Source organism: Brachyistius frenatus, unplaced genomic scaffold (assembly GCF_029030835.1).
Source record: "Brachyistius frenatus isolate BFR_SWC_R1_liver_20210118 unplaced genomic scaffold, ASM2903083v1 Contig_11, whole genome shotgun sequence".
Classification (NCBI taxonomy): domain Eukaryota; kingdom Metazoa; phylum Chordata; class Actinopteri; family Embiotocidae; genus Brachyistius; species Brachyistius frenatus.
Window position 1 is genome coordinate 3,256,119 of NW_027210610.1, and position 22,966 is coordinate 3,279,084.

Sequence of the window (22,966 nt, forward strand, 5' to 3'; positions counted from 1 at the left end):
AGAAATAAAATTTACTCCAAATTGTTTATAGCAGGCATCACTACATTTTATTGACTGCACTCCTGACAGTGGGAGATTCACCGTTTCGTTAATATAATAATTTTACATTCTTTGCTGTTGGTTCCTCACTTCTTGTCCGGGTCAGTGGCAACTGTGGAACAACATAACAGGTGACCAGTGTTAGGTTTTGTTCAAAAAGGGCTGAATATAATGACAGCTATCGTGTTGTCCTATAACTTTGTAAGAATAATGATACGATTATTGTTCGCAGCTGTCGTCACTAAAAGTCCGATTTGTGCTTTTAGCATCAGTTCACTCAATTTAGTAGTGCTAGATGGGATCAGCCGGAGGGACGCGCGCCCTAATGGTGTGATTTATCGTTTAACCGTCAATCAAACTGGCCCCTAACCCTATTCCTAGCCCTGACCCTCCCACTGGGTAACAACCAATCACAGGCATGGTCTCTCCCGCTGATCCAATCCACCACCAACCCGCTCAAATTTCCAAAGCTCTGCCTCCTTCATCTGTCCCCTCCCACCTGTGCAGCCTCCTCCCTCTCTCCGCTCTTACCTCGGACGTCTAGCTTGCACTCCACTTCATCCTTGCCCAGGTCGTTGACAGCCATGCACGAGTATTTGCCTCCGTCAAAGGTGCTGGGCTTACGAATGTTGAGGGTCAGCACCCCTTGGTTGTTCTGCATCAAGTACTTGGGATTCTCCGCAATGATCATTCTGTTCTTCATCCAGACAATCTTAGGCTACGATGCGGACACGTTGAATTCATTGTTAAAAAAAACAAAAACAGGTGCGATAAAACTTCTTAGATTAGATAAAGCGGATTTTCTTTTAAATGTCTCTTCTTGTTCCTAATTAGGCTGCTGTTCAACATGACCTTTGATTAAAAAAAAAAAAAAAAAAAAACCAACGCTACAGCTGGCAGATCTGTGCACAAGTCCCTTTTATAGCAAACTTCAGATTGTAATTTGCTTATGAGAAGTGGCACTGTCGACCTGCTCCTGTGAATCACACTCCACAGACTATTTTAAACATGAACGCTTACCTTGGGGAAGCCTTTGACAGCGCAGCTGATGGCAGTGCTGTAACCGGCCACTACAGATCTGTCCACCAGGGGTTGAGTGAACTTTGGCATGCAGGCCATGTCTTTTTCCTTGAACGGGGTTGGTTTGAGCTCCAGATCTACGGATAAGAGGGGTAGGGGCGGGAAATCCGGTAAATCAGAGCAGAGAGGTGGCGTATTTATATTAACAGATCAAATGCAAGTGTAGGGTACAATTTAAACTACGAACACAAAAGCCTACATATGCTGTATATACTGCACAGGGACACGTTCAAACGCATCTCACCTGTCTTGTTAATGATAACCGTGTTCTTGCTGAGCTTGGGCTCGTCGCTCAGGCCACAGAGGTTCTCACTGTAGATGCGGAACATGTATTCGTTGCCCATGATCAGATCTGAAGCTGTACAGTGTGTCCGTCTGTTATGCTCATAAACGGTGTACCATTCCTGGAGAGAGAGAAAGAGACCAAGACAAACACTGGCTGGTGGTAACTGGACATTTAGTTAGGTTACTGTCAGGCGGATGAAGGTCTGAAACGTGTCTTCCTCTCTCACCTTGGTCTTCATGTCTGCCTTCTGGATGGTGTATCCGGTAATCTCAGAGTTGCCGTCGTCCTTGGGGGGCTCCCACTCCAGAGCTGCGTTGAAGCCCCAGGCTTCTGTCACCCTCACATTCAGAGGAGGCCCGGGCTTGTCTGTTTTGGGTTAAACAACTGTTAGTATATTCCAGGTGTAAAGACTGTGTCTTGTCTATTTTTCTTTCCATCAGTGATTTCTGAAATGAAATCAGCTTGAGTGTTGGCAACTTTACCAATAATCCTGATGTCGATGGAGGCCCTGTCCTCCATGTTCTCAATCTGTAGCACCAGCTCATACTTTCCAGAGTGATCTCTCTCTGCTGAGCGAATGAACAGGATGCTGTCCGTGTTTGAGTTACGGACGTTGACCATCTTGGGGTCGAGGGGTTGACCGTCCTTGTACCAGGTTGCGACAGGGCGCGGCTTACCCTATGACACAAGAACGTCATCCCGTGTTATGAATACAACAGTCGTTTTTCTAAAAGTTGTGACATTTACTTTCCCAAAACATGTTTTCTAGCAGTAGACAATAGTATCTGATGCCGTTTCTGTTTAGAAAACAAGCTAATGCGGCCCGTCTAACCTGGAAGGGGATGGTGAGGTTGACCTTTTCTCCTACTTTCCTGATGAACTTTGTTCTCAGGTCACGAGGAAGGCGGATCTTTGGATGTTCTAAAGCAAAAACAGACATCCGATATCATTAAAAGATTCGGCATGATGATAATGAGGGCACAAAGCATTAGCATAAACAAATCAGAAAAAGTACTGAAAAATATACGATGTCAACTCGAAATGCTATCAAATATGAGAAGTACTTTTTTCTCGTCACTTCTAAATCTGTCTGACTCACCGACAATCTCCCGGATGGTGACGGGCTGTGACAGTATAGCAGGAGTACTGGATCCAGCGATGTTTACTGCCATCACCCTGAAGTTGATCTTTTCTCCCACGGGGAGGTTACGCACCACAAATCCCTGCCTCTCACAAAGTTCAGTGTTTGCCGCCACCCACTCAGTGTCTAAAATAAAAGAGAATTGCAGGCAGTAAATCGCAGCGAGTAAGATTTTAATCGCGTATTTTTGTTCCGTATTATAGATTTTCATCTGTTTTTCAATTGACCACCGGAGGCCAAATTATGATCTTGTCAGAATAATGTGAGGTCCAGTCACCTCCTTCCTTGCAGTATTCAATAAGGTAGCCGTCCAGGCCCCCGGCTCCAATCCTTTCCGGGGCGAGCCACTTCAGGCTGCATGTGCTGTCTGTCACATCGTGGACTGTCAGACGCATTGGCTCACTAGTTGGGGCTTAAGGTGACAGAAAGAGAGAGTCAAGAAAGACACAGACTGACTTGGCCCAAGAAGGGTGGCAAAGGAAAGGACAGAGAATAGCCGAGAAACAGGAAGGAAAAGACGACCGTGAAACGTACCAATGGGCATGAAGGGTTTGGAGTTGAGACTTGGCGGAGACATGCCGATGCTGTTGACAGCAAACACCCTCATCTCGTACAGGACTCCTTCAATCATCCTCTTCGCCTCATATGTGGTTGATTCATAGACATCAAAGTTGAGCTTTGTCCATCTGCTAGAGCCTTTCTTCTTCCTCTCCATGAGATAACCTGGTGGAGTAAAAACAGTGAGGGTAAAGCCAAAGTACATAAATTTACAGGTACTGCTTTATAATACATGTTCCATATTCTGTAGTATAAAAAGGTAGGTATAAAAAGATTGCATTATTTACCTTTGATTGGTGCACCCCCATCAAATTTAGGAGGCTCCCAAACGATGGTGCCACAGTCCTCTCCCACTGATGTGCACTTGACGTGCTCAGGGGGGTCGGGCACATCTAAAATAAGATGAAATTTAGTGTTAACATAGATCACATCAGAAAAGTTCAAATCCAGCAGATACAACAGTTAAAAACTGGTGGACCGTAAACACCGCACACCGTGTTGGTTTCTGTGAAGTTACGCCAGCTGATACCTGGCTGTAAAATCTTAAACTTACCCACAATCTTCACGAACAGCACAGCCTTGTCCTCTCCAGCCGGGTTGGTGACACAGATGGTGTAGTTCCCCTCATCCTCTCTCTCTGCCCCCTCTATGACAAAGCAGCTGAGGTCTTTCTTGGACTCCACCCTTACACGCCCCTCAGTGTCTGTGATTGGCTAAAATACAGGAAATTATAGTGGCTAAGCACCATGAAGTGTAACTTTGCACACGTCATGTGAATTGTCTGAGTAGAGCAATTCAATTCAAACAGCCCGAAACGAAATGGTTTATAGGTAAGAGGGTTACGTAGGTTAGAGCAGTGGTTCAACCTCAGGACCACCATTTTATTCAATTTTTGAAATCTTTAGGCCCCTCAAATCTATTTCACAAAAACATCTGCAGTAATACCCAACACCTTCATCTGTATGAAATATGAAATAGAATCGCAGACTTATCTAATTTTAACCCTGTTTACAAATGCTCGATTGAGTGCTAATTACTGATGTGCCAACGTTTTGGAAAACTCTTGAATAGACAGCATGTAGATCTTTACTTTATCTCCTTTAGACCAAACAACAGTAGGTGCTGGTTCTCCTGAGATCTCCACATCCAGACGAAGCTTGTTGCCCGCCACAACAATGATAGTGTTTTGGGAGACCATGTTTCCAGAGGTGTCCAGGTGGATCTTTGGAGGATCTGGTTCATATACAACATACAAAGAGGTAGACAATGATGGGGACGGTCTTTTAGGATATGAACCAAACATAAGATTTTTTTTACGCATGAAAAAGATATTGATTTTGGTTATGTGTGACCTGAGTTAAATTGAGGCTACCTACCTTGTCTGGGTACATAGTCAATCTTAATTTCTGTTTAAAGAAACAGGAAGAAAAAAAAAAGAGTTGACAACATTATGAAGGCTGCTGGTGATTAATGCATCCACAATAGCATCTTTGTAATCGTTCTGTCTTTCTCACCCAAGAAGTTCAGCTTGGCAGAAAGTGACAGAGCATATCCATCAGGAACAAACGTGTAGTCTCCGGCATCCTCTGGCTTCACATTATCAATAAGCAGCCGGTGAAACCTGAAACAGAGAAGATAGAATGTAGGGTCAACATCTGCTTCACCAAATAAAGAAATTGTTTACATTTAAAAAAAAAAAAAAAAAATCCTTCTCCGTTTTTCTACAGCCTGAATGGATTTGCTCTCATCTTGGTACCTTCCAATGTGAGTCATTTTGATGCGCTCGCTTGGCAAGACCTCCACTCCGTCTTTGTACCACTTTCCCGTGACCTTGTCGTCAGACACTTCACACTTGAACATGGCCTGGTCCGTTGCCCTGACAGTCAGATCAGCAATGTCCTGCAGCACCTCCAGCTCCTTTTCTGAATAAAACATTGAAAACCACAAGAGCACACATCAGGCGGCCGGTGGAGTATGTGAAGGCAGGAGGAGGATAAGACTGCAGATGGTAACATCTTGACAGCCACTGCCATGAGTTGTTACTTAGTTTATAAAGACAGGTGTTAGGCCCTCGGCCCAGCAGTTCATTCAGCTGCATCTTCTACACTGAACAGCATATAGTACATTTAAATGACAGAAAACCTGCACTAAATATAGCAAACGCATATCGTTTGTAAAAAAAAAAAAAAAAAAAAGATTTAAAATTCATCATTATTATTCATTTTTTGGTCTCAAATATTGTATTATCTGTACATCACTCAAAACTGTAATAAAGACTGAGTGAGACTGATGTTTTGCTGTGGTACCTTCCACCTCCACTTCTCCTTTGGTGTGCCCCCCATTTGTCCAAGCGTGGTACATTCCAATGTCATCCAGCGTCGCCTCCTGGATGATCAGCGTGTGCTTCTTTCCGTCCTTCTTGAAGCGATACTTTGTAGAGTCTTTGTCTTTGTGAAGCTCTATATCCTCAAAGAACCTAGAAAAAAAAAGAGGAAATATCTTTTCATATCTTTTTGAAAGTTGGCAGAGCTAACTTATTGATAAAAAAAAAAAAAAAAAAAAAAAAAGCAGTAAGGCTGGTTCTGCTGGAATTTGAACAGACACACCGTAATATTTATAATATTCAGTGAGTATTAAAGCGTTGCTTTGGAAACTATTAATATGCTTTGTATTAATTTGTGGGAAATGTACTATGTAAAGGATACTATGTTTTTCTTCTTTTGATTATTTCTTGCTAAGGTACATTGAATAAAAGCCACCTGCTTTAAAAGTGCTACACTCACAATTAAAAAGATCTAAGACTACATACTAAAAATAAATACAAAACTCACAGCAAAACAAATGCAAAGAAATCAAGAAATTGTTTCCTAAATTCTGTAGTTGAAAGCAGACATTAAGCTTTTCAATATTAAAAGTAAATCCACAGATCCTGTTTAATTGGTTTCAGATATCTTTGCAAGATAATACAAGATTTATTTTGTTTTTAATTCAAATATCCATATAAGTCCATCTCTATAACTATAAAGCAGTTATGGCTCTGGAAATTTAAACATGTGATACAACAAGCGCATAAATTAATAAACTTAGATATATGTAATATATCTGATTGAGGTGGAGATCAATAACTCCATAAAACATGCTGCTGTATACAGACAGACTCACTCTTATTTGAAGATTAAGAACACGTTCAATTGTTTATTCTGGCAGAGATTAAATCCATGAGTCATGCGAGGCTGAGCATGTACTGCCAAATAGAGATATTTACTGACCACATGACATGGGCACCTTCTTCTGACACCTCAATCTCAAACTCCACTCTTTCTCCCACAACCACATGATAGTCGTCCATCAGCTTGGTGATGGTCACGGGGGGCTCTGAACACAGCAGAAGGAGACATTAAAATTCATGAGCTCAGCAGAAACCCAATGTGTCATGCAATAAAGATAACAAAGCTAACATTTCTTTTGCTGTAATCTCAGATTGTTACTGCCAGGATGAAAAAAAAAAAAAAGAAAGAAAAGAAAAGAGGGATAATGCACCTTTGACAAACACCTCTGTGAAACTCTTGTCCTCGCCGACCACACACTCGTATGCAGCATCGTCAGCCAGGCTTGCCTTATTGATGGTAAGTGTTCGGAGATTCCCGTTTGCCTCCATGATGTACCTTGAAAAGTGACAATCCACAACATCAAAGAGTCAAACAGAGCGTTGAAGTGTTTTTTATCAAAAAGAAAAATGCATGTCAAATACTCTCCATTTCTAACAAACCCTTCATATTTAATTTAGGTTTAACGTTGTCTAACAGACTCTACCCTTGCAGAAAAACATATTCATTTCACGTGTGCAAAAACCCATTTGATCAGGTATCAACATGACACATGTAAAAATGTATTTTGGACATGGGAACACTTTTATGGTGTTATGTGTAAAGTCCATGTAGATTCCCATGTGAAAACCTCCCCACATATTTTCCCCATGTTATCATACATTGCACCATGTGGTAAATATGTGTCATACGTGTGATCACATGTGTGCCATGTGGCAAACAATTTTTTTCTGTAAGGGTATTTCAATTTTCAATTTTCTGCTGGGCCACAGATTTATTTTTACATTAAGACCTTTAAATGTAGAGGTCTTTGTCCTGGAGTTGCATCTGCATTTCTGTACTCGGGGCACAAGATGTCTTAACATTGAGACATGGTTAACCCACTGGGGGGGGGGTCCTTATGACTGGCTAAAAATAAAACATGTTGGCAACATCATTACGGAGTAGGACTTTTTGGAGGAGACAATTTTAGCTTGATATTTGTAAAGCACTGCCAATCAAGTCCCTCTTCATCATTTATATGATACAGCCTCAAACAAATTAAGCAATATTTTGCATGGAATTTATCACAGTCTATGTGGACGAACGACAACTGGTGTGTTTGTTTATGCTTTAAGGCATGTACTTGGCTGAGGGTTTGATCTCCTGGCCATTCTTCAACCATTTGACCGGGACATTGGGATCGACCACCTCACACGTCAGGACTATTTTCTTGCCCTTTTCCACTGAGTAGCAAGACTCGAGTTTTTTCAGGAAAGCTGGGAAAGCAGACAGAAAGAGGAAAAACTCAACTCATCATGTCACAAAATCGTGTCAATCCACTTTTATAGTGCCCTTCCTACTTCTCTCCCCTGCTGTCCTTCCTTCTCCATCCCCTTAAGGTAAAATCTCACCTCCTAATTCATTTCTGTCATACTTCAAATACTCCCCCGACTGCTCCCCCCCCCCCCCCTCCTCCCTCTCGCTGGGCCCAACTTACCCTCGCTGTGCTTGGGCTCGACCGTTTTCATCTTTTTCAGACGTTTCAGCATGCCTCTCAGGTCAGTGATGCCATATTCAAAGGCAATTTTCTCATACTCGCTTGGATGGGCACTCTTAAGCAATTCCCACACATCTATCTCTGGCTTCTCTTCTTGAGCTTTCTTCTTTCTGGACAGTCAAAGAAAAGGGATACGCTGGCAATTAGGACTGGAGAAGCAATAAGGGATGTTTAAAAGGAATCAATCATACTGTGCGCATGATAATTTTGCAAACCAAATAGTGTTTAAATGTCTCACTTTTTAGTGGCTTTCAGCAGAGCACTGAAATCCAGATCTCCGTCATCCTCCCCAGCATCCCTGCGTAAGGAAACAAACATATAGCAAACTAAATATACTATGTAACTAAGATCAGGCATACCCCTGACATGGCACGAGATAAAATTTACTACTGTCATACCAACGTGCTGAAAGACATTCACACACACACACACACACACACACACACACACACACACACACACACACACACACACACACACACACACACACACACACACACACACACTGGAAAACATTATAAATAGTCGACGTATGTGTTTTCCCTCAACCACCCAAACCCCAGGGCACTTACGCTCTCTTGAAGGCTGACAAAATATCCGCCTGCTGCTCCTGCTGTGCAGCTGTAACGTGAGAAGTTGCAGAGAACGCACATTATTGCTGGATCAGATCAAAACATCAGCACGTATAGAATCTGTGGCAGCTCCAGCGGGCCGGTGTCCGTTTTCACTCACCCTCGACACAGATCTCAAAGATGGAGCTATCACACTTGTCTTTTGCCGTCACCTCACACCTGTAGCCCCCAGCATCTCCAACGACCACTTTAACAATCTTCATTTCATAAGTATAAATCTAAAAAGGAGAGAATATGATTTAATGACTTCTGAAAGAAGAGGATCAGATCACACAATACTGGTAATGGTAGCCTCTCTCACACTGGCGCACACACACACACACACACACACACACACACACACACACACACACACACACACACACACACACACACACACACACACACACACACACACACACACACACACACACACACACACACACACACACACACACACACACACACACACACACACACCTTAGTATTTCTGTCGTAGGCTTCTTTGAACTGAAAATGTTTCCCGGCCTTGCTGCCTAGGTCCAGCCATTTGCCCTTCAGCCATTTCATGACGGGTTTTCTGGTCAGGGTGGTCGAGTCCACCCTGGCAGTGAAAGTGACATCCGATCCTGCCATTTGCAAATGACAATTACTTCATATAACATTGTGTTCTCGGGTTATACATTATGGATGGCTACAATTTCCTGTCTGTCTTGACAATGAATCATCCATCCGTTTGAGCGTCTAACCTGCTACGGCAACAACATAATCCGGTGGCTTCTCGAGAAAGAGCCCAGTGAGCTCAGTTGATCCGGACTCTGAGAAGAAGAAAAAATCAATTTCAGTGACTTATTCAATTCTAACTGATTCATAGAACACGTGTTGGAAAACATAACAAACAAAAACCTACACAAGCAGTTACAATGACAATGTCCACAGTGTGCAACGAACAAAAATGCAAAGAAAGCAGTGAAATGCTTGGATATTCTTATGCAACATCAAAAAAAATTTATTCACATTTCACACAGACTGTGTACATACAGTAAATATGAAATATTACAGATGCTAATAAATGAACCAACAGCAATCAAGTTAACAAATTGATTGCTGTACAATATATACAACAAAAATAGTTGTCCCAAAGTTTTACAACTGATTTCAAACCACATTCACCATTAACGAGGCTAAGGCCTTTCTAAGATTTAGTAAATAGCCTTTTCTAAAACATCATTCTAATGCAGTAAGTAATAAATACCATAATATGCTAATTGTTTTGTAATTTGTCCAAAGTTAAAAAAAAAGTAAATGATTCAATAAGGCTTTCAGAAGAATTGATACAGGTCACTTTTCAATCGCCTGCAATGACCGACAGCTTACCTGATTTATTGCCATTAAGGCAGCAACAGGGATTGTCCCTCCCAGTCTTGGAAGATAAAGTGTCTCACGTGTTCAGGCAAGCTAAAGTTCCAGTGACATATAATCGCTGCAAGGAAGTATCTTTACCAATTAGAAGCTCCAGAATGCTTTGACACTGACTGTGCTAAGTATAAAACATCTAGCAAGTGCACCTGCTGACCTCCATTCATCAGCACTTTCTACCCCAGTCCAATCCAACAGACAACTCCATAAACAATGCACTGGGAATCGGCATTAGCGTCTAATGTTAAGTCTTGCTACAGTGTGACTCCCTGCTTAAATTTCCAATGGTGAGAAGACCTGGTCCCAATAAATAATCATATTTTATCAATCAATAACAAAAGAGAGGCGCACACAGCCCCTCAGAAATGTTTATTCGTTGAACAGGATACTTGACTAACACATAGAATGGAAAGTTCTACATTTTACCACATTTTGTGGATCAACAATAAAAATATAAATATCCTCAGTCAACATATGGAAGTATAACAAATTCAAGTTATACTGTACCATAAGTCAGTAATAACTCATGAGTTAAACAAGGCAAGTGAACACCATTTACAGAGTGGTTATTCTGTAAAATTATTACGTTATCACACCACACAGTTAAAAACAATCAATTTTATTCATGACGGTAAGATCATGACTGCCAACAGAAAGTAATCAAATATGTTGATTACTGTACATTTCATCATAAAACTTGGGATAAAGTCTTTGAAATTACCTTGATTATTCATTTGGACTGATCTTGTAAGGCAACTCGTCACAAAAGGGGCGATTAGTTTACCCCTTACAGAGCATGTGCACACCAGTCTGCTCAAACCAACCACTGAAATATGACTTTAAAGTGTCCCCACTTTTAAGTGTTTCATATTTTTTGTTCACAGCGTTGACGTGTTATGAATATATAAGTTTGTTGCGCTTAAGATACCATTGGAATAATTCAACTCAAGGCAAGCTTTACAGTCAAAAGGTTTCCATGGTAGGATTTTCAGATTCAAATTATTTTTTCTTTTTTTTTGTTAAAGAAATTGGCAGTAACTTCCTGCTGACATTTATTAGGAGTACTGGTACAAGTGCCCCCAAAACAGACTGCAGTTGGCCAAGTGATGATAATTCCCCCCCCCACACACACACACAAACACACTATACCCCCATGGGTATGGCTTTAAACAGCCTTGGTATGATAAGCACTACCCACACAGTCTCCACCCTTAATAGACACTGAAGGCAAACTCAGCGTGGTGCAATACCAACTCTGGAGTCAGGACAAGGGATCAAACAAATGGTAGAAATGAAAAATAAAAAAATAAAAACTGATGGCAAAATTGTCCTCCAGGGTGAATATGATTCTTTGTAATTAAAATAATATCCTTAAATTCACAAACTCCAGCAGAAAATGTTTGCATCATCATCAGGTCAAACATGTTTTTTGATGTCATGTTTTACCCTTTTTTTGTACATAAGGTCACTTTTCACACATCAAACCTAGAGAAGAGCGCTATGTGAAAAAAGATAGAAAATATGAATAATGAATACAGCAAATGACAGGTCAGTTATGTGCGAGTCTGTCCGTATAAGTAGATTTAGATACGGCTTTACAACAGGCCGGGTTTTGCACCGACTTCCTCTCCTTAGATTTCCCTCTAAGCCTCCCTCAGCTGCGACCTCGGACTGAGCGTAGCTTGCTACCACCCAGCTAAACGTAGCTTGTTGGATGCTGATGAGAAATGGCGCTTGGGGGAATCATGCGCTGATAGTAATAACCATGAAGCATGCAAATTTCCCTCAGATCAGGCTTTGCACTTGCTCAACCTTTGTACTTCTTTATATCATGCTCCAGTTTTTTCTGTGGCTACGCTCTGCCACTACGCTCATCTTTTTCTTCTCTTCTGTATGCCATAGTTCATATGCTGAGCTCTGCCTGGATCCTGTGCAGCAGGGTACACCTTTCCTCCCTCTGGACAAACGTTGCCACAGCTGGAGGACCTTGCCCAGTCCCACAGTCAGTGATGGGCATTTATGGAGGCGAGATGGTGGCATGCACGCTCATAAATTCTAAGAAAAGATTCACAAATGGGGAAAAACTGTGGAGGACCGACATCACTGGACCCATTCCACAAGGAATTTATAGGAGGTGACATCCAGGTCAGTAACCAAACTTAACATTTAAAGGCTTCACCCTGGCTGCTTGAACCTCCCCTTTTCACTTGGCAGGCCATATTACAGACGAGTTTCAGCTTAGCAGCCAACCTCCCCCACATAACAGCGTTGTTGTGAGGACACGCAACTGAAATGCCACCTTTGAAGAAATCTGTGGCTTCTCACCTCTCCTCTCCTCTGCATACATCATCGGTGCCTCACCAAACAGCCCAAAAAGGAAACACTTTGGTCATCTCCCTGGTATTTTTGGCAAAGCTCCAGTCTCCAGTCTATCTAAACTACAGACTTCTTCTCAACATGTACTGTGCAGCACAAAAAAAAAAAAAAAAAAAAAGATTATGGATTTCTCAGTTGGCACTACCACCTCTCTCAGCTCACCTAGGTGTCCAAGCAGGGACATGAAAAGCTTGCTAATGTCTGTGTTTTCCCCTTAGGCGCAGCAAGCGCAGGACATTTCACACACATTTGAAAGGCACCACAAGGAATTAGCAGCCTTCCGTTTCCCCGAAGCCTTGACACTTCCATAACCCTTCTCCACCCAATCTCCTCCGAGTCAGTCAAAATAGAGCAGACACTAAACTCATTGCTCTGGAAGCTTCGGCCCTGAAAGACCGTGGCAGGCGCTGTAACATGAACAGCAGCTCTCGAGTTTCGCTTGTAAAACCTGAGCTGCAGTGCATCCCTGACATTTTGAGACACCTGACTTAAGAATCACACTACATGGCTGTGACATGTGTTAGTAGACCATGTCGACGCCTGCGAGCTGCCGATACATGACCCTATGTACAGAACCTGTGCTGCTGGAGCCATCGAGTTTGACGATTTCTTGGACGACTTGACGCTATTTGACCTCTCCTTTCAGTTTCCAAATACAGCGTATTGCTCAGTTGAGAAGCAAACATAAAAAGTGTCATCACATCAGATGACACTTGGTACGTTAACGGCAACAGCTGCCATTGTTACACGATGAGTGTTGCACTTGAACCGCAGCTGTGTTTCTACTCTCATTGTTCAAATTGCCTAAGGGACAGCAGCAAGAGAGAGAGCTGGTATCAGAGGTCACAGATGGGAGGAAAAGGACTTTTCACATTGAGGGACTAATTCTGTATTGCTGAACATAAACAGCGTAATTTGCGAGTGACGTGTCTGGTAGCAACGGCACATACGAGCGGGAGGAGACACAACAGGTGAATGAGACGAAGACGGCAAGACCCAATATACCACCTCTTTGTTTTCTCGATGACAGCTGAGGATGTGATGGGGTGTCGTGTGGTTTGTTCTGAGGGAAGCTGCACGCTCTGCCGGGGTGTTTTTTTTTTTTAGCTTGAGGGGTTTTAAATGGATCTGTAAGATAGTATGCAGGACCATACATCTCGCTATCAGCTCTGTGTCACACCAAAACGGAGACACAGTTGTTGTTTTTTTTACATTTTGGTCAATGAGTGCTACTTTGTCTCGACAGATTGCAATGAGGTTACAAAATAAGAACCTTGTTTCCGTAAAATATCAAGTTAAGATATTGTGCAAGATAATCACACAACTTTGCTGTTTGCTAAACGTATTTAATTGCCTATAAAGCCTACAATCAGTCCAAACTGAAGTATTCAAAAAGATTTCAAGTAATGAAATAGACCCACATCCACTTAACACATATATTATGTCACACATCTTGACGAGCACATAATATCAAAATGATACTACAGATAATGTTGTTAACACTCAAACTGAATGCTTGGAGGGACAAAAGTAAATCGTCAAAAGACATGTTAATATAAATGTTGCTCTTTTCTTACCATCCCCATCATCGTCTGAATCTGCTGCAGACAAGGAAGCAAACGAAACTGAAAAAAGCAGCCATGAAGCAAATGCTTGTTGTTGCACGAAAAGACGTACAGTTGCAACAGAAACCAAAAATGAACAGCTATAATGGAGGCACCATGCGCCGTCACCGTTCCTTAAAAATCACCAAAATCCTATCCAGCTTGCAGGCACAAAGTTTTCCTTTAGGCATGTTCAGAGTTATCGCATGCATAAACAAATTTATATGTAGATAAGTAAAACATAGAAATACAAAATATAAAAAAAATATAAAAAATTAAAAATAAAAATTCACAGTAGAAACAGAGGAAACAAATAAAAATACAGTACATTTGTATACTGTACTTTGAAATTCAACTGTAGATTACAAAACTCTATGTTGCAAATGCTGCTCTGTAAAACCAAATGGAGTGTAAAGTCACGCATAACATATACTATACAGCATACGTGTATATCAGTCCAGTGAGGAAAAACAACATAAAGCATTCAATGTCATATAAATAATTGTAATTTACCAAGCACGTTTGGTGCCTAAACACACTCAAACTGTTTCGGTGACCAGGACGACTAAAGGTTCAGTAAGGCCGTTGCTGGTACTATACAGCGGTACAAAGCCCGAAGACTCACCATGGACCCTAAAACCTGAGCAGAGAGCATCAAATGTTGGGTCAAATTTTTGGAGAACACAAATACCCTGAGTGGGCACGTTGTCATGTGCCATCGCATCAGAGGTCAGGTTGTTGATGCCGGATGTTTTACCTCAGAAAATCACAGCTGAACTCAGTGTTGACGGTCTGACCCCAGGGGGCCAAATTTACGGTTGACAACCCCGTGAATGTCGACGTGGCGCCCTCTTCAGTCTTGGAAAGTGATGTTTTGCTTTATATACAAACGTCGCGGAAAAAAAAAAAGAAGCCTTTTTCTGGCTGATTACTTCATCGCCGTAGGTTTTCTGAAGCATTTCAAGGGTCTCCGTTGCCGGTTTCCCCGAGATTGACAAAGAATTTGATGCGCGTCCTCTGCTCATGTCCATGATGACGTCACAAATGCACATTTAGTCTCGAGAAAGCATGTAACTCCGGTGCTGGTGTCAATCAGGCAACGTAAGTGAATACCTGCTCACAGAAGATACTGCTTATTCCTGCTCTGTGGGTATTAGTGTGCTGCAATCTGTACGTGCACAACAGGAACAATCTCGGAGGGTTTTGGCAACCTGTTGTATGTAATTTTAGCAAATAACCTATTCTGTTGTTTTAGAATGAACATGTGTTGAATTTTGCATATTAATGAAAAAACATAATAAATACTTCATGAAGGTGTAACCAAAAGTTAAACACACAAGAGTCATGCAGTTACTGTAATTCCCACACAGTGTGGCTCATGTATGCACTTCTATGTGAATACATAGAATGGATTATACATGTGCATATATTAAACCAAAACATCCGATGTCAATACATTCCCAGGATTCTGTCTTACCTCCATTTGCAGGGGGTGCATCTAAGGAAAATGAACTGAAGTTAGCTTAGGTTTCAATGCAGACTGTAATTATTCACTATATGGAGTAATAAGTGAAGAATCGAAGTTGAAGAACAATGTCTGTGGAATGTGTGTATTATTCCTTGTCACTAAGATGTGCCTACCATCTTCTTCTGGCTGTGGCTTAGCTACACAAATAAAAATCATGGTTCAGAGATTGAAAACGGAAAGATGTTGAGACCTGGAAAACGTTAATGAAACGAATATTGAAAAAAAACAAAAAAGGAAAAACTTTAAAAAAAACGCAGACACTTGCAGATTTTTTTTCCTCACACTTCACATGCCTGCAGTGAAATACAACCCAAAGGTCACTGTGAGAGAGAGAGTTCAAAGATGTGGAAAATGCATCCAGTTGCAGTCAGTCGGAGTGCATTCCCTCACGGTGCTCCCTCACTGCGAGCTAAACACTCACACTCTACAAAATCACGACCGTTTGCTGTCCTGGCTCCTAAATGGTGGAATGAGTTCCCCAACGACATCAGGACAGCAGAAAGTCTGTACATCGTCCGCCGCAAACTAAAAACACACCTCTTCCGACTTTACCTTGAATAGGTAGCACTTTAGTAGCCCTTAAAATGGCACTTACTTTTAGCACTTTGTAGTTTGGCTTTCTTGAAGAAATTGTATTTTCTTGATTCTTGTTCTGGGTTTTGTACCCTCATGGTTGAAATGCACTTATTGTAAGTCGCTTTGGATAAAAGCGTCAGCTAAATGAAATGTAATGTAATAATGCAATGTAATGCATTCAAATCCACACAGACGTCTTGTTCACTTCATACATAAGAATCATTTCTTAACGATACAAAAGTAAACATGCTGAAAAACTCAAAATCCACCTTTTTTTTTTTCTTTTTTTTTTTTTTAACAGCGACAACAAGGAAACAAGAACATGGTCATCAGCACACGACAAAACAGGAAGAAAAATGGACTCCCATGTTGCAGTGAACATGTACAGACAACTGATTTTTGACATTCGATCGGTGATTGTGATGATGAAGTGGTTTCCCGCACACTCTTGAAGTAGTCTTAGCTAGCACAAGCGATGCATGCTGCAGGCTAGCCAAGAAATGCAAACACGCTGAACAAGAGTGGCATAATAATTGCATTACCCCATTCAGCAGCTTCATGTTGTCTCGTGATGTGATTGACTTTAAGGCCTATCTTCTTGACACAGTAATTGCTCGACTTATTATCTATAGTTAAACTACTTGTTCTGGATTTTATTCAGATAATTACCCTGACTGATGAGTTCAAACGCATTTTTTTCCAAACACTCGGTTCCACTCACTCCATGTCACATATTAACAATGTGTAAATGCACTCAAAGTCACAAAAATTTAAACAAGAAGGCAATCATTTTCAGCCTCCTCCACCGGGGCTAAAATGAGTGAATCTTTTGTTAGTCATGGCAGCAAATGAGAAGTAATACCATGGTAGCGCCATTGGAGAACAGGTAGGCTATTAGAGACACTCCAACAGCTGAGCAAATGGATTTCATCAGTGTGTCACATAAAATCCAGACCGCTATCACATGGCCACACTCAACTGTAGCCCGTGGACACCAAAGCAATTTTCTCAGTGCACTGTCTGTGCGGCTACATAATTTAAAGTCAGTTGAGTAAACAGTTCCCGTAATCTTGTAATGTATGGTATAACAGATTCCCAGTGAAACGCCCGGAGGTTAAAAAAAAAAAATACAGAACACATGCAGTACAGTAGCACGCTGGCATACATGAATAAAATAAAAGACGCTCTCCTGACAAAAATAAATAAATAAATGTTTATGAATAAATAATGCGGTGCGAGCTGATTTACACAGTATCAGCGTTTGCTTGACACAAGCGGTTGACATGAGTGAAAAGTGAAAATGTGAGAGCTACAATCACGTCTCTCTGATAATGCAAGGCGCACAAAAGGTCAGCAGGCAAATGCTGTGGGGCAGCTGACTTACCATCCCCCGCCGGCTTTGCTGAGAAACAGAAAGAGAAGAAGAAAATGATTACAAAGATGCGTCGCATACTCTGTTCATATGCAGTCAGAAATGTTAGCAACATGCATGCATTATTCATCTGTAGATAGTTTTCTTCCTCTGTAGTTTGGGGTGTGCTTTACCTTTAAAAGATAAACAGACGTTGGATCTTTAACTATATCACTCCTTTTAATTGTGACATTTAAATAGGTGTTTGTCTAAAACTGATGGCTATATATATATATATATATATATATATATTGAAACAAATATTAGAAACTGATATCTCGACCTGGAACGGTTTCATTTAAGTTTTTTTTTATAATGATCTGGGCGTGTGATTGTTGCTTCAACCTAAATCTGGTAAAAGGAAAGCCTCAACTGAAATAGAGGCATATAATATCCCCAACTCTCCAAGTGATCCCCCCACCCCCCACCCCCGCCACCCCGCGGCTGGAAAAGGCCAGGCACGGTATCTTATGACCTTCTTGAAGTCATGCCACGTTCTCGTGAGCTGCGCACTCGTTTCCTTGAATAGTCTGGCCAATTTGACCTTGTGCACTTCACTGTTTAATTAAGGTTTGTCACATATTACTGGCTAAAATAGGTGTTGAACAACGTTGCTGCCGTGACAAAAAAAAAAAAAGAAGAAAATCCTGATTTATTTTACCTCTGTTTAAAAAGCTGCTCCAAAGTTCAGATGCATTTGATTTCCCGATACTTAAGAGATAGTTTCGAGAAAACCCTGCTCAGCTGGGTCCTCATGATAACGGGTGCAGTCCTGATAGCACTGAATTTAGTTCTACACCTGCGTTATTTCATGTGATTTGTTGCCAACAGCTAAACGGTCTTTAAAAGGAATGATGGCTTGTTATTTTTCCCAGTACAAAACGGGGAAATGATCCAACACTTACAAACCAGAATGCAACTCGGCACAGAAAGTCTTTGGTAGGAATACTTCGTACACCCTGTTAGGAGGGTTAACACCTGCATGAAGTGTAAATTTGCACCAGCATCTGCTAAGTCAATCCACTTGGGGGTGAGAATCTCCATCATCTTCAACAAGTTTATGATAAAGCAAGAGTAATGAACTTCTGAACAGCTGCTCCTCACAGTTTAAATGTCCCCCTTCGACACCGTCTGTGGTTTGACATGCAGAGTTGAGCTAGTTGTATAATTAGTATGATTTTTTTTAGTATGATATGCTTGTTGGGTGTAAACTTATATTTTTGGGGTATTTTCTTTTGTCCAGAGAGACTCTCTCATATTTCAATTTGTCTAACAGGGCGTGTACGCTCTCTGTAGCACTATATAATATCCCTCTTTGTCCTCCATCATAATTCAAAAATACATTTTCATGTGTCCTTTTTCTACCTCAAGTGTTTTTGTTTGCTTTCAGTTTAGGTCTTCACATTTATCACTGATAGTCTGATTTAGTGTGTGTTTAATGACCACACAAACGTGTATTGGGTGGCCTGACCTGAGCAAACCTCTGAGAATCTCTGGATGTCCTTCCACAAACATTAGTCTGCTTTTATAGATATCTGAATAAACCAGCTTTGAATGCATGCCAGTTTGGATATGTTATGAGCCAACATATTTTGTATATATAAATGCCAGTGAATGTGATTCATTTTTAAATATTATGATTTGAGCTTTAATTCTGCATCTGGCCAACGTGCCAAAGAATTGAAACTTCCTATTTCTTCTGTTTACATGATGTAAAGCTCGCTTTTTTAAATTTAGATATTTAGTCTAAAAAGAAGATTGTTCATTTTTACAAGAAACAATAAAATGTTTGTAACGATTTCAAAGGCTAATCTGTACTTTTGTCCTCATCAAACTGAGATATACAGACAGCTGAAACGTTTGAGTTGGAATGAGAAAACGAATCATATGCGTGTTTCTTAACGACCTATCATTCTACCGCCGTCTTTAAATAGTAAGTTAGAGACCTGCCACTCAGCCCGGGAGTGAAGTGACAACAGGTTTATATCCAGCTTGGTTTTTGGTAATGGGGCTTTTTTTTGTAGAGATTCTGGGATCACAGTGATTGATTTTAAGACAACATGATTCATTCACCAAGATTCATCATTTTATCATTTCATGTTAGAGTTTTTTTTTTTTTTTATCCCGAAGAAGATAAACAGTGGTGAAGGACCGGAGCAGTTTTGGCCCAACTTGCTCTCATAGTGTTACATCAAGATGAAACGTTGAAAGGAATAACGGCCATGAATCATAGCATCACTTCCAACCACTGACTACAAAACTGTCATGTGCTTGATTGACTACACTGGAGCAGCGCCACTGCTGACCAAAAAGGAACTTTCTCAGCGAGTGACAGATTACATCATGATTTATCCCAGCTGGGGCTGCAAAAGTGTCAGAGCAAAACCCGATACGCTGGGGTGTGTGAAACTTGGAACTTCCAAGAAGAAAAAAAAATAGAAAAATAAAATAAAAAAAAAAGGGTGGAAAAGGTCGGGGCTTAGTGCAGAGTATTTTTAGCTGTTAGCTGAGGGCCGGATATGGCTGCTATCGAGTGAAGCAGAAAACATCTCGACAAATCTTGTGTGCAAATACAGAAAATAATTAATAATGTGTGAAAATATGCGGCGTTACATTGTAGTGAAAATGTTGCCACCATCCTTTCAAATGGTCGTCAGACACGTCGAGCTGTTAAAAAAAATAATAATAATAATAAAAAAAAAAATCGTCTTTTCTATTCAAATATCACATCAAGGGTTTCTGAAGTGCAGCTAAAAACTAAACAGCGGTAGGTCATCTGACCTTCACAGTTAAAGCTTAGCAGCTGAGTTTGGCTCAGAACGACAGGGCGGAGGGTGGGGCAGATACAGAGTGACTGGAAAGTATCCATATTACTCAGATAAACACTGTTACTGTATATGGTGAATAAAAGTAGTGCCTGGTTATGTTTCTGGGATAAAAATAAAGAGGGCTTAGCTTAGATCTTTAAAAAGATTAGGGCAAGGGCAGACGTAGAGAAAGAGAATCAAATACTGCAAAGCAGAATTAGGAACAACGTGCTAACAACCCCAGCAAAGCCTGTTATCACAGCACGGTCAGTGTAGAAATCAGATGTAAGGGGCTTGAGAGGCGCAACACTCTTCTGTGCAATCTTGGACTGTAAAACTGAACTGACACACTGGTCTGCTGCGACATTTCTCCTCTTGCTTTACCACCAGGTGAACGTCACCAGGCAACTGTTTATGAGAAAGTGGTTTTCAGTGCAGGACAGCGAAATCATGAAATGTGAAAGAATTGGTTACGATAATGCAATAAAACAGACTCTGACTGTGAATTTTGGATTTAAAGTGACTGCAATGTCTTTTTCATTAATGGGGAGTTCAAACTTTGAAATGAGTTACGTGCAGTAACATAAACTGGCCTTCCCTAGAGAGACACATATAGCCGGAGACACACAGCTGTTTCTGGAAGTGTTCCAATTTCGTCTACAAGACAGCACTGATGTCATTAACATACTGACCCTGATGATATCCTTTTTAACAGTTGGCTGTGATTATTTATGGACTTTATATTGAGATATAATGCATTTCTTCATGCCTTATCTCCCTAGCAACTGTAATATTAAAAGCATTAGCAGTGTATCATCAGATTTATAAACTAATGTTGGACTTTTTTTTAAATTTTTATCACATTTGTAAGTATTTTGGTTTGAAATGTTACTTTGACTTCAACATTTTTGGCTTAAAATTGCATTTGTTAAGGGATATTGTTTATTTTTCTAAATTGTAAGATTTTGTTCTATTTTACGTTTTGTCAGTCAGTGTAAAAATGACTTCAGAAATGGGATGAAAGTGGGTGAAACTGTCATCAAGATACACGTGCACGAGTTACAGTGATGAATGAGATCATCTTGTCCTGTGTAAAGCAGTTTAGTTATAGTTTTAACCCTGTGAAGCTCATCACTGCTTTCCCCGAATGTTTGATCATAAACAACTAAAACCATTTACTCCCTTTACTTTTAGCCATCTGCTTGTGTCTTATGCCATAACAGCAGACATCATACATCAAGCAGCTAATACCATTCGTCTCTCCTTTTTCCATTTCATTTGAAAATGTATGCATTTAATAAAACAATCCAAACATGAAATGATCATCCTGAATCTTTGTGTAATGCACTATATGAGCATACATCAAAATACAAACAATGTTGCAAACATAAACCTGGAAACATTTAATACGAATCATGTATTTCTGCAACATCCTCCGGTAATTACTGTTCTCCATCTATTTCAAACCAATACACCTCAGTTCAAACCAGGTTATCTAAATTCAAGCATCAACAGTGGCACTGAAACCCAGTCTCCAGACTAATTACAGTGAATTAGGCTGTTACAAAAAGTATCTGCATACCTTCAGGGACTGGCTCGGGCATGGCTTTTTCCTGTGTCTCCTCTTTGCTGCTGGAAGACTGAGGGGCTTGTGGGGGCAATTCCTTTTATTTCGCCTCTCTCTCTCTCTCTCTCTCTCTCTCTGTTATTCAAAGCTTTCCTGGCACTCAAGTCACCCACACCCCTCTGGTGAGCGAGGATTCTGGAGAGACTGATGGCACCCTTGAGGAGTTCAAGAAGAGGAGCACTCAGTGAGAGCGTGTTAAGGTGGAGAGACAAGAGGATACGGTGGTGGCGAAAAGGGTTTTGCGCATTTACAGCCCGATGAGATTAATGAGCTGACGAAACCTGTTGGGCTTCGATGTTTGCTGGAGAAACGCAGAATACACCGAGATGACCAGCAACTGATCCGTTTTCATCTTGGGCCTTGTGGAGTGAGACTAATCTTTCAGTTATCACCCCGTACACCCGCATTAAGAGCGGGATCAACAAATGTTTCAGAATACGTCGTGTGGTTTCTCTTAACACACTTAATACTTTGGCAGATGTGTGGCACAGAAGTGGATCCAACAAAATGGCGGACACTTAAGAATTAAAAAGTTCATCATGCCGTCCGCCGTTGACGATCGACTCTGTTGAACTGATCAGACACATACTGTATGTTTTTTTTTCAGACTTTGAATTTTGGCACCTTTACACTCGTGTGATTTCAGCAGTCGGCACTATAAAGACATTCATGCCTTCTCCGTGTGTAACATTTATTCAAAGAGTTCAAATATTTTAGATGGAGGAGTATGAAGAACGTCTAGAATTGACATTTTGGAGAATATGCTGCTTCTTTTCTTTTTTTTTGTTGCTTTCTGGTAGACAGTTCGGGGAGAACAGAGATGCAGCTTTAAAATATTTTCAAATGTGAAGCTGGAGCCACCAACCAGTAAACTTAATCTAGCAAAATGCCAGAAAAGACAGGGGGAGATAACCAGCCTGTCTAACACCAATTAACATCTTATATTTTGTACTCACTTTATGGGAACGAGAGAAGGGGTGGGGACGGGAGGGGGAGGGGGAGTAAGGTTATAAGGGTATAACTATGTCTTCAGTGGA

The 22,966-nt window shown here is 40.9% G+C and overlaps 1 protein-coding gene across 2 annotated transcripts; it reads right to left on the minus strand.

The window, feature by feature from the left end:
- Positions 1-21: 21 nt before the first annotated feature.
- Positions 22-22,017, minus strand: mybpc2b (myosin binding protein Cb). 2 transcript variants are annotated; one of them, XM_069691550.1, is made up of 29 exons: positions 21,885-22,017; positions 17,469-17,486; positions 15,458-15,478; positions 9,331-9,399; positions 9,062-9,210; positions 8,703-8,820; positions 8,543-8,591; positions 8,209-8,268; positions 7,911-8,080; positions 7,557-7,689; positions 6,645-6,769; positions 6,374-6,479; positions 5,411-5,580; positions 4,861-5,026; positions 4,619-4,725; positions 4,481-4,510; positions 4,195-4,337; positions 3,658-3,817; positions 3,392-3,496; positions 3,081-3,269; positions 2,824-2,958; positions 2,505-2,672; positions 2,238-2,326; positions 1,888-2,083; positions 1,632-1,771; positions 1,364-1,523; positions 1,060-1,196; positions 571-757; positions 22-151 (listed from the first exon to the last, which is right to left on the minus strand). In XM_069691550.1, the coding sequence occupies exons 1-29, from the start codon at positions 21,904-21,906 to the stop codon at positions 126-128; spliced, it is 3,348 nt and encodes a 1,115-aa protein (XP_069547651.1). In that variant the 5' UTR covers positions 21,907-22,017; the 3' UTR covers positions 22-125. The 2 variants fall into 2 exon arrangements, with proteins under 2 accessions (XP_069547651.1, XP_069547652.1); XM_069691551.1 differs by lacking the exon at positions 15,458-15,478 and having other exon boundaries at positions 21,885-22,016.
- Between the last annotated feature and the right edge of the window lie 949 nt (positions 22,018-22,966).